The sequence below is a fragment of the Pyxicephalus adspersus genome, chromosome Z (assembly GCF_032062135.1).
Source record: "Pyxicephalus adspersus chromosome Z, UCB_Pads_2.0, whole genome shotgun sequence".
In the NCBI taxonomy this organism is placed as follows: Eukaryota; Metazoa; Chordata; class Amphibia; order Anura; family Pyxicephalidae; genus Pyxicephalus; species Pyxicephalus adspersus.
The window spans coordinates 12,684,712-12,695,974 of NC_092871.1; the positions used below are offsets into that span (position 1 = coordinate 12,684,712).

Here is an 11,263-nt window from a genome sequence, read left to right on the forward strand (position 1 = left end):
AAAACCTTAGTGATCTACGTGAGGAACAAGGGGAGAGGTTCCATCAAGATATAAAGGTGATGGAAGAAAGGTATCAGGGCAGATGGGATAGACACATGATGGCAGACTACTGCTGGAGCCTTCAACGTGATTGTCCTGATCATCAGCATAAAAGGAAATCATACAAACTGAGGTTTTCAATTACGTCTTTGTAATTAGTTCAGTGAATATACTGATTATAGAATATATTGACATTAAGTATTTCATAGGCATAGCTAGGTTAATTTTGCCTAGTTTTCATGTTTCATTGGTTTTCTATGAGGTTATTATTGAGGTAATTATTTCAAAAACTACAACCAATCTAGCAAAGCCAATACCATTAACCCCCTACCCTCTCCATAGAGCAGAATGGTGTTGTATGTACAGCTCTTACACATTCATGTTGTCTTTTGTTATTATTATTATTAATAAACAGGATTTATATAGCGCCAACATATTAGGCAGCACTGTACATAAAATAGGGGTTGCAAATGACAGACGAATACAGACAGTGACCCTGCCTCGAAGAGCTTACAATCTTGAAAAAGATCATGAAAGATCCTTTCCAATGACAAAAGTCTTACATGTGTACACAGCCTAAAGCTCAGAAATCCAAATCCTTTGATTTGTTAAACAGCTCCCGTTCACGGATTTCATTTTTGCTTTTTGCCTGGCTTACAATCGTAGCATATGACTTACAACCAAAACATCACCTTCTCAATGGGTTTATTCGTCATTTACAAAGTATACAAAACATAAGTCCAAACTAAAGGAATCCCTTTAGGGACCTAAAAAAGCAAGTAAAGTAATTAAAAGTAATACAATATATTCTCGAACAGTTTTCACAGAAAACAAGTTTCCAGGATAGAACCCCAAACCTCTTCCCACTTTGAGGTATCAATGAGACTGAAGGCCAGAGTTTCCTCCTGTTAATACTGTATTTAAATACACTTTGGGTGTTATGAAAAAAAAAAAAAATCTGTAATAAAGTGGTATTGAAACGGCAAAACGACTCAATATACATATACTGATTAACATAGCTCCTGACTTCTGGGCTGCAATAGTAAATACTCGGCACATTAATTATCTCTATGTACCCTGGATGAATAAAAGCAGCTTGTTCATGGTATACATTTGTACAGATGCTCAGCATCGTAATTGTTCAACAATATACATACATATAAAAAAAAAAAAGTATAAACACAGATAGTTTAGTGGTTTCCATTGCAGGTCTAGTTCACCACAGTGCATATTTAGGGGATTCTTCCCACTTTAGTGTAAAGTCATCAGTCAGTGTTAATACTTGTAAATCTTGGCAGGTTTTTCTATGGAGTTGCACAGAAGAGAGGAGCTGAGCTGGCTGTGGATACGTCCCCTCACAGCCAAATAGCACTGATTTAGTGTTATCGTCAAAATATACTGAACGCTAGGATGACAAACACTGGAAGCTCATTGAAGAAGGGGCAAACTGGACAAAATGGAGAATGAAAAAAGGTGCAAGACGCACAAAGTACACCGTGAAACGTCAAAAGGTCTCATCTTAAATACACCACATTTTTTTCCTTTATCAGTGGTATTTCAAGGTCACCCAGCAAGTAATAGGAGGAGGGACTGTGATTGTTTTTCAAGTAACACAGACTCAAACATCAAAGGCAGGTGAATCTTCTTTTTTGAATTGTTCATAATGAGGAAAAGATTTGGGCCTCACAGAAGCCATACATAACAAAATGTTCAGTTTGTTCGCTGTCTTTCAGGAAAACACTGATTCAGCTGATCAGCTTTTTATTTTTAAGGTAGAGGTGGTCCATTAATGCCTGGGTGGTAGAAGGCACAATCGTTTTCATATCGACAGTTACCCTTGTACTTGAAATGCCGACACACAGGGCGAAGGGACATATCTGTAAAAGAAGCAGATGTTTATAAATTATGAAGGATATATTTTTTTTTGAAGAGCATGACATATTAAATCTACTATTTATGTTTGTAAAATATTTACCTCCTCCTTGACCATGTCCTCTATGTTCTCCTCCATGGCCCCTGTGCTCTCCATGGCCCCTGTGCTCTCCATGGCCTCTGTGATCTCCACCGTAACCTCTGTGATCTCCAACATGTCCCATACCATGTGGTCCGTCTCTTCCACGTCCAGGAGGTCCTCTTTCTCCTCCCCTTCCACCTCGCCCTCTGAATCCTGGGTCACCTCCCCTGCCTCCTCTACCCCTATGAAATGGGGGAGGATGTCCTCTATCACCTCTCATTCCACCTCTTCCTACCATGGGCTCATGGTGGTCACCTCTCATTTCATTTGGTGGAGGCTCCCAATAGCCATCACGTTGTGGAGGAGGAGGACCCATCATTCGTGGCCCACCAGGAGGTCCATGTGGACCTGCAAAATAAAAAAAAAATATTAAGCTTATGTTGTCATATTTGGTACATGCATACATTACAAGTCAACAAGCATTACTTCAGTATAGTAAAGATTTAAGGGACAGATGTAGGCTTCAAGAAAAGTTATCATTTAGGGCACAGTTGGATAAACCTCTGTTCATTGAGCACAAAGTTGTGTTGTATAATTAGTTTTATTTAAAACTCCTAAAACCGTTAATGGCAATCCGAGACAAAATATAATTACCTGGAAATGGTCCACCAGGCCCGGGTGGTGGGTAATGTTGTGGGGGTGGCTGCTGTGGTGGGTTCTTAGGTGCAGGAGGTGGAAAGCCACTGTTGGCCATGGGTCCTGGCATCCCGGGTACTGCTGGGAAGTCATTAAAAAGAAATTAAATTAACAAAATCCCTGGAGAGATCCTAATAGTAGTATTCTGGGCAAAACAAAAGATTGAATATGATGCAGTCTGACAGTTGCATTAACATGGCAGGTTTTGCTTTTCTGGGCTCATCCTGTTTTATTCTCTGTTAATCCTTTCAATAAAAACAGCTTTAAACTTTACCGGACAAGTAACAGCACTGCAGGATCAAATACACAGGAGGCATTAAAAGACCTGATATGCTGCCCAATAGCAAATTAACGGAGTGAAACGGCAGGCTGGTAATGATAATGTTAACTAAGAGGCAGTGGCGCATAGTTGTTGACTCTCAGAAGAAGTGCTGTTACTGGCAGGATTTCTAGGTAAGAAACTATGCAACAAATAAACAAATGCTTACAAAAACTGTAAGAACCATTTTATCCAACATACTGCTTTTTTTTTTAATAAAGTGCTTTATAAAAAGGGGACAATAAAAAAGTACCGCCTTTAAGTGTTATATGAATTATCCCAGATGGACAGCTTGGCCAGTCTAATGAAGCTGGGGGTGGTATAAAAAAAGTGATAGTATGACCAATCAAGGCGAGTAGTGCCCATATCTACGATGTTTATCTGCTTCTGCTGTTTGGAAGGAAGAATTACTGTACTAAAATTTGTGACAAAAAAAAATAAATTCTTACCTGGTGCAGGTGGAGCCTGATTCTGATTCTGCAGTGACCCAAGAAGCTGCTTTATTTTATCAGAGAAATCTGGCTGCTTCATTATATCTTCTGGTTTAGCATTACCCTGGGCTCCCTGCAAGGTAGAAAATTTTCAATTAATAATTCAATAATTAATGTAATTATTCAACAGTTAGGATGTGATGAATAGGAAAAGTACAGCACAAAAGTCTTGTGTTATTTTTAGCTAGGTGACTCTTTATATATCACATCATCCATCGCTGTTGAAAACAATAGTTTTTATGGTAAATATTGATTGTTAGATTAGTGGAAAAAACAAGGACTTTTTCCCATAGTAAGGCCAGAAACAATCTCAACTGAGATCATTGCAGTAATCTAGGAGGTTACTGAGTTACTGATTATATTATCATCATGTCAGATGATGTATCACAAATGGTGCACAAAATGGAAGATTACTTACTATGATGGAAGTCAGGATTTCTTGCATGGTGTCTGGCAGTGGGTTTGTTTGTGACTTTGAATTTCCCATGCTGCCCATTAGATTAGCAAGTACAGGAGGCAGTTTAGCACCAGATGATAGGTCTGGAGACTGAGAACCGCCACTCTGATCCTCAATGTATGCAGTGTCGTTCATCGAACTTTCCTAAGAAAAAGAAAAAAGGAAATGCAATAAATACTATTTTATATTCATATTAGCACCACCCAACTGCCCAATGCACTACAAAGTCAGGTCACCAAAAAAATGTACCTTTTCTTACACCAAAGTTACAGGTAACACTAAATGATTAGATTGTATTAGTAATATAAAATCTGCTAATCCAGCTGTCAGATGTTACCACTGAAAAAAAATGCTTTTATGTTTTTATTAAAGAATATTACTATTTGCAGGAGAGCCTGGTATACCAGGGTATAGGTTTGCTGTATAAGATTTGAATCACATTAGTGGTTTTTGCAGACAGATTTATGTGATTTACTGGGTCATATTACAGGGACACTGCACAGCTGGGGCATTAAAAATGCAGAAAAAAATGGAAGAAACTAAGGGGGTGGGCATTGAAAAAGAAAATTGGAACAAAAGTAGAAAACTGCTAATTTATAGTCTTACTGGATACTACATTTGTTTTATTTTGTCCCACCACTTAACTAGCTGACTGCAGCTTCCACTCATCTGGCTGAAAACCAATGTGAATGTGGTCATGGTAGGCATGCACTGTATAGAGAAGATGGCCAGAATCAGATTGCTGGGTCTGAGAGGATGGTAAGTATTTTACCAGAATGCTACACCTAAAGGACTGAAAGTAAAGTCTTGGCTTTTAATTTACCTCATCCAGTGGTATGAGCTTTGGTGGTGCTGGTTCATAAGGCTCAGGGTCAGGTTCATGTGGAGTGTCAGGAACACTGTAGGAAGAAACAAAAGAAAATTTCAATGGGCACTTGGTAAACAAAAGCACACTTCTAATGCTTCTGTACACATCTTATCTCAAAAATAAAACCGGTTCAAGTTTAGTACTTGAAATGCACATTTACCTCTCTTTGGATAGAAAAAGCTCTTGAAGGATTCCCATTTCTCGTTCAGCTTGGGTGTGCTTTTCTGTGCTGTTGCTTCCAACCTGTACAAGTGCTCCTGGGAGTGAGAGTGGTCGTGGTGGAACCCAAGGAGTGACTTCCTCCATAGCATCATGACTAAGCCGGCGGGCATTTTGAAAAGCTTGCCGGTCTTTCATCATCTCTCTTTTAGCAGCTTCACCAAAGTCTTTAATCTTATTCACATTAACTGTACGTAGACAGACAAGAAGAAGGCAGCTATAAGCACATGGCAGACAAAGCTGTACAAAGTCATAAGAATAACAAGGACGTCATGTTAAGTGGTTTAAAAAAAAATAGGTATAAAATACCTCTTTCCGTTTCATCCAACTCAAAGTAGAAATACTCCCGAAGATGGCTCTCATCTGGCCAGCTAACAGTTTTCCTTTTCTTTCCCTTTTTGGTTAGTTGGGGAACTTCTGGCTCAGCCGGTTTGGTTTCAGCTGGGGCAGGAGTGGGTGCAGATGAAGATACAGATGCTGCAAATTGAAAAACAAATCAGTCATAAGTAAGCCACATAAAAATAAAAGTGCAGGAATGGGTAAAGCTTGCATATAATAATGATAGAATGATGCCTTACTCTCCATAGGCTCTGGAAGCTCAACAGGAACTGGAGTACCAGGTCTTTCAACTTCCATTATCTCAGTTGGGGGTTCGGGTTCTGGAGAAGAGGCCTTGCTGGAACCTGATAAATCTCCTTGAGGTTTGCTGTCAAATGGACTGGACTGCATCAACAAAACAAATGTAGTCTTATGTTATTGTAAAGCAAATCAAACAATCTATTTAAAAGATTAGGTTTTATCAAAAGACCAACTGATAGTGTACATTATGTAAATATCAAATACAATCTTTAACTAGGTAGTTATGTTACCTTATTACTGGTTGGAGAAACTGCTTTTTTCTTCTTTTTAATCTTGATTCCAGGAACTGGGGCAGAATTCAAAGCATCCAAGAATCCTAAACTCTCCATAGCTGCAGGAAAAAGTAGATTATTATTGAAGACTTTTAGGCATAGCAGTGACAAACCTCAGGAAAGAATGCTTTTATGCTGCTAAGTGACAGAATGTGCTATTAAACAGTGGATCACCATCTAGTGTTCAATGCTGGAATTACATCCTTTTTGTGACAACAGTATTCTAACATGTTTCATTTCTGTTGTCCGACCTACGCTGCAGCATTGTGCACCACAACTTTTTAAAGGCTGTGGACTAGCATGAAAAGCATAGCTAGATGCTGTAACTTAGAGTTCTACTGAGAAGCATACTTTTTGATATAGACAGACCTATGCCAGCTAACCCTGGTTTGCTTTAAATAAACTTTGAAATGTAGCAACCACTGTAAATGATATAGAATACTCCTAGGGTTCACTTACGTTGTGGAGGAATGATCTTCACTTTGATCTCCTTGGCAGCATTTGGGGTAGTATTAAGTGGCTTGTATTTCTTTTCCGCTGGTGCTGCATCATTGGACAGTGGAATCGAACTGGTAGATCAAAAACAGCAAATGTAAGCACAATTTTACAACAGTACACATGTAATGGTTGCTCTTGTATTTTAGTGAGAACACTACACTGTAACAAGATTAACTTATTTAAAAGATCCCCTTAACCCTTTCACTGCTGCAGCCCTCCCCTAAAAATGCAATATGTTATGGGCCACTTGCTTTTTAAAAAATATAGTGCACACAAATACAAAGTCTTTGTTTAGTAAAAAATTAAAGTTATGTAGTGTAAATAGCAAAAACGTTATGCCTTACAACTAGGCCTGTGAAAAGGGGATAACCTACAGTACCCAAAACTATTAACCAGGAAATGCCAAGACCTTGTTTTAACCCTTTCAAAGCCAGGATGTCATGCCAGTAAAAGGGTTTAATTGCACTTTTGTGATTTAACAGGCCTAGCAAACCCACTATTCTCTGGCTGAGACCACAAAAGGGCTGACCCTGGGTGTATACATAACATTTTCTATGTGAATATTGTTCTTTTTTTTTCTCACCTTTGCCTTTTTACAGGAACGGGTTTCAAGTATTTGTCTGATATAACTGGAACAGAAGCTGGCTTCTTGATTGGAGCTTGTGATGGTATTTCTACCTCCAGACCTGCCATAGGGTTTAAAGAAAAGGGTCATACATGGCACAGAAGTTGTATTTACAGAGAACATTTCTGTGAATAGTTGCGATCACATACCTGTAGATCTGAACTTTGCATGGCTGGGAGCAGTAGTGCGCAGGGTTTTGGGCTTTTCTTTCTTTCTATCTCCTTGATCCTCTATACGGGATTCAGCTTTGGCCTCGGCAGTCCTGTCAGCCACAGGAGATCGCCCTTTTGTATCTTCTTTCTTTTTCTTTTTATCTTTATCTTTTTCTTTCTCTAGAGGAGTAATAAAATTAATAATATAAATACAGTGGACATAAAATTAAAACTTGTAAAATTGTATGGGCAGACAAAAATGATTTGTCTATAGATAGATCTTAGATAATTTTAGCACTGACTGAGGAGGGGGAAAGGAGTTGTGAAGGAGTACAGGTATGGTGAGAATTTAGAGGTTAGAAGATGCCCATTTTATCTGCATGGACAACAGCATGGACTGTTATTTAACCACGCCAAGCAGCCAAAATACCAACTCACCAGGAGGCAGAAGATTGCTCTGGGTCCTGATTACAGTCATCCAGTCATTAACCAAAACACACGCTAACTTTCGGAGTTCTGAGAGAGAAGAAAATAAATAAATATAAATGTTATACTTTATATATTTTAAGTAATATTTTATGCATTTAATAAATAATTTAAAAAAGTCTCATACCTTCATCCTCACTAGTTTTGCTGAGCTGTTTCACTAGTTTAGCTGTGTTATTCTGCAAAGACAAAAAAAAAAAACAAAATCACATTAGAAAACACATACCAGAATCTGCATTCTGTATACGGATGATAAAGATATCAGCTTAAGACTTACCAGTTTTAGGTGGTCTACAGTCAGAGGTAAATGCTGAAGGGTAAGCAGAATTTGATGAAGCAGAGGGCTGTTGTTGTTGTTTCGAGCATAAGTCAGCCAAATGTTTAATAATTTGTATCCACCAACTCTGATGAATCTGTACCATTGAAAAATGAAGGTCAGTCTAATAAATCCCAACATATGGAACAAAAGTATATAAGAAGGTCAAGCTAATGGAGAACCCAGGAAGTAAATTTATGTACCCAGATTCACATGTGCTATTCTTCAAAATGATTCACTATTGCATACTGCTGAGAATAGATGGCTATTGTTTCATGGTAGGATTAGAATTCAGAGCTAATAATTAGCTAGCTCTGCTTGCATTGTTCACCATAGCGATTTCTGGGGAAAAGAATGTGTCAGCACATTCTACACTCACTAGGTGCTGTGTAAATATACAGGTCCACTTTAAAAAAAAAATGATATATGGAAACAATATATGGAAACAAAATTTTTAATTTCTTTAGCAAACATTTAATTGGCAATATAAAAAAAGAACCTAGCAGATTAGGAAATGGTGTTGCTTACTTAGAAAGAAGTTCTGGGGCATTTGTCTGGAGTATGATGTTGAGGTAGATACACCGACTGACCATCTTCTGAGATTCCTTCATCAAGCTGAAAGATGAATAGAAAATATGAGTTTTGATTGTAAAAAGAGACTTGAAAAACACACAGAGCCACCAGTATATTTATGAACTTACTTGTATATTTTTGTTACTCCATCCACAGCTTTTACTTCTCCCTCCTGCCCCAACAAGCAGTCCAGGCCCTTGAGAAGTTCACTGGGATCTATGGGTCCTGACCCCATTTTAACAGCTGGAATAAAGCAAAACAGATAGATAAGTATGGTCTTGTTATATTGGGATATGGATGGGCATAGAAAATTACTATACAGGGTACACTTTGAATAAGTAGATCATTTTTATAAAAAAAAAAAAAAAAAGTAAAAATACATTTTAATTGGTTGGTACATATTCATGTTTCACTTGCAACATTTGTACCATACAATTCTTGATTGGCAGTGGAACTATTAAGTCTGTGATATTTAGGTCCAATGTGGCTTTATATTATTACCAGGAATTACTCCTTTGCAGTATATGTGGCATAAACTTGTAAGGTGCTGCAACAACTCAATCCAGGAAAATAACTTACAATATTCTATTCCTGATGAGGCCAGAAAAACGTGTAAATCATTTATCATTTAAACATATAAATCATATCCTAAATAAAATCTAGGACTGATAAAATCTAGTCATAATCTAAGGAAAGAACAGGCCACACTTTGTCCTAAAGTGTGACACTCTTCTACTAAAGATTTCTCTGGTTTATATGAAGTTATTACAATGTAAAATGACCTAATTATATTACTGCTAATTACCTGTAGGATGATATCCTGTAACATTTTCAGGATACTAATACGATTCATTAAAGCTTCCCAAGACTGGAGAAGATAAACTATCATGGGAGAACCAGGATAATCCAGCAATCCAGTAATTGATCTAGTCCACGATTGCCAACTAATAAAAAAATATTTATTTTTAGGAAAATTCATTCCAAGTTTGCTGGATCATCCAGGTTCTCCCATAATTCAATCTTCTCCAACCTTGGCTAACCTTCATAAAACTGGCTGCAAAAAGATTTCAGGAGTGAAAATTTAGCCTAGAGACAACAAACTAAAGGATAAGAATGATGGCTGCCACATGGTTAATGTGAGCCTAATGGGGTCAAAGGGTAATTAATTTTTTATTTTTTCTATTGTTATAAGTAGTGTCAGCGTGTTCTAGCATTACTATATTCTTTACATCGCTGTGCCAAGTTGGCATTGGTCATCACTATATGTATCGCTTTAATGCCTAACCTTCAGCAAACATTTGCTATAAAGATCATCTTACTCCGTATTTAGAGGTGCAAATTATAATGAAAATAAAAAACCTAACCATAATAAAAAAACTACAGGCCCCTCCGTATAATTAATGTTTGAGCGGCACACTGCATTGTGTTCATCTACAGACCTTTCCTTTATTCCCCAACCTATGGTATTGTGTGTCCCATCATACCAACATGTGGATGTTGAAATACTACAACACGTTTGTGTGAAGCAGATTGAAAGCTTTTCTTTATATATTTATAAATATATAAACTTTGGTTGTGGTCTAATAAAATGAAGCCATATTGAGAAAGCCAAGTGTCATTTTATTTTCTGGAACCCCAAATATCTCTAACAAGTATTTGGACCTCACAAAAAGGTATTCTTATAATCTGGGGGTGCCAGAGATGGGACACTGCTGAATCTCAACAGGATGGACTTCCTATTAGTAAAGTACATACATATGAGACAGAACAGTGAATAGCTGTTAGCAATATATGGAATATTGTGTAACTGCAGATCTATAGAAACATGAATATGACACGGTTGTGTTTTCAGCTTGGACCGAGAGAATTATGTCGGCCACCATTGCTGATCCCTCCTGTGGGAGATGTTTGCTGGTTGCCATGCTGGTGCTTTAGCTTCATGCATTGAACTGTGGATCCAGAACAAGTCTGGCCTGTTACTCAAATAAAGCCACCAACAGGCAGACTTCAGAAGGGGATAGCAATGGTAGCTCTGATATCTGACTCATGACTGAGTACTAAAAAAAATTGGATTTTTTTTTTTTTATCTTGCTGCAAAGAAACAAATGATGTGATGAGGCTACAGAGACCTTGATTTAATAAAATACAGAGGATGTACCATGGAGGTTTTGTTTCCATCAAACATAAGTGACTATTAGATTTGGCATTGCCGGGTTTCTTGCATGGTTCACTGTATGGCACGATTTTTGACAAAGCTGCAGAGAAGCCGTTTTGTTGCTTATAAACTCAGAACTTTTTGTTGTTTTATTCTGGCTATTTGCTCACAAAGGAATATAAAAATAAAAAAAAAATTAGAAGAATAAAAAAGAAAAGGAAAAACTCTGCCTGCAATATAAAAGCTACAAACGAAGTATGGTATGACTGACATAACAGTTGCTTGCATTGCTGAGTAATCTTCCTAGAATAGAAGCCGGGTATAACTTATTTACCAGATAGGGGGAGACAGAGAGGATTCTGCTGAAATGTTCTTCTTTTATATTAAACACAGGCTGTGTGCTTCCCTGGAGACAGAACACACACTCCTATATTACCAGCACACACACACACTCCTATATTACCAGCACACACACACACTCCAATATTACCAGCACACACACAC

The 11,263-nt window shown here is 37.7% G+C and overlaps 1 protein-coding gene across 5 annotated transcripts in view; it reads right to left on the reverse strand.

Annotated features, from left to right (window-relative positions):
• Positions 1–727: 727 nt before the first annotated feature.
• The window catches only part of PPP1R10 (protein phosphatase 1 regulatory subunit 10), a 17,598-nt gene continuing 7,062 nt past the window's right edge, over positions 728–11,263 (reverse strand). For 2 of the 5 annotated variants that reach the window (XM_072429960.1, XM_072429961.1), the window contains 18 exons: positions 8,733–8,847; positions 8,560–8,646; positions 7,993–8,128; positions 7,843–7,894; positions 7,668–7,745; positions 7,227–7,409; positions 7,036–7,138; positions 6,414–6,523; positions 5,913–6,013; positions 5,622–5,766; positions 5,353–5,520; positions 4,985–5,231; positions 4,780–4,855; positions 3,918–4,100; positions 3,458–3,572; positions 2,648–2,770; positions 2,015–2,401; positions 728–1,916 (listed from right to left, as the gene is read on the reverse strand). In XM_072429960.1, the coding sequence (XP_072286061.1) occupies positions 1,807–1,916; positions 2,015–2,401; positions 2,648–2,770; positions 3,458–3,572; positions 3,918–4,100; positions 4,780–4,855; positions 4,985–5,231; positions 5,353–5,520; positions 5,622–5,766; positions 5,913–6,013; positions 6,414–6,523; positions 7,036–7,138; positions 7,227–7,409; positions 7,668–7,745; positions 7,843–7,894; positions 7,993–8,128; positions 8,560–8,646; positions 8,733–8,839 (2,511 nt within the window). In that variant the 5' untranslated portion in view covers positions 8,840–8,847 and the 3' untranslated portion in view covers positions 728–1,806. Of the gene's footprint in view, positions 1,917–2,014; positions 2,402–2,647; positions 2,771–3,457; positions 3,573–3,917; positions 4,101–4,779; positions 4,856–4,984; positions 5,232–5,352; positions 5,521–5,621; positions 5,767–5,912; positions 6,014–6,413; positions 6,524–7,035; positions 7,139–7,226; positions 7,410–7,667; positions 7,746–7,842; positions 7,895–7,992; positions 8,129–8,559; positions 8,647–8,732; positions 8,992–10,762; positions 11,249–11,263 lie in introns of those variants that run through there. The other 3 variants (XM_072429963.1, XM_072429964.1, XM_072429962.1) reach the window with 3 other exon arrangements.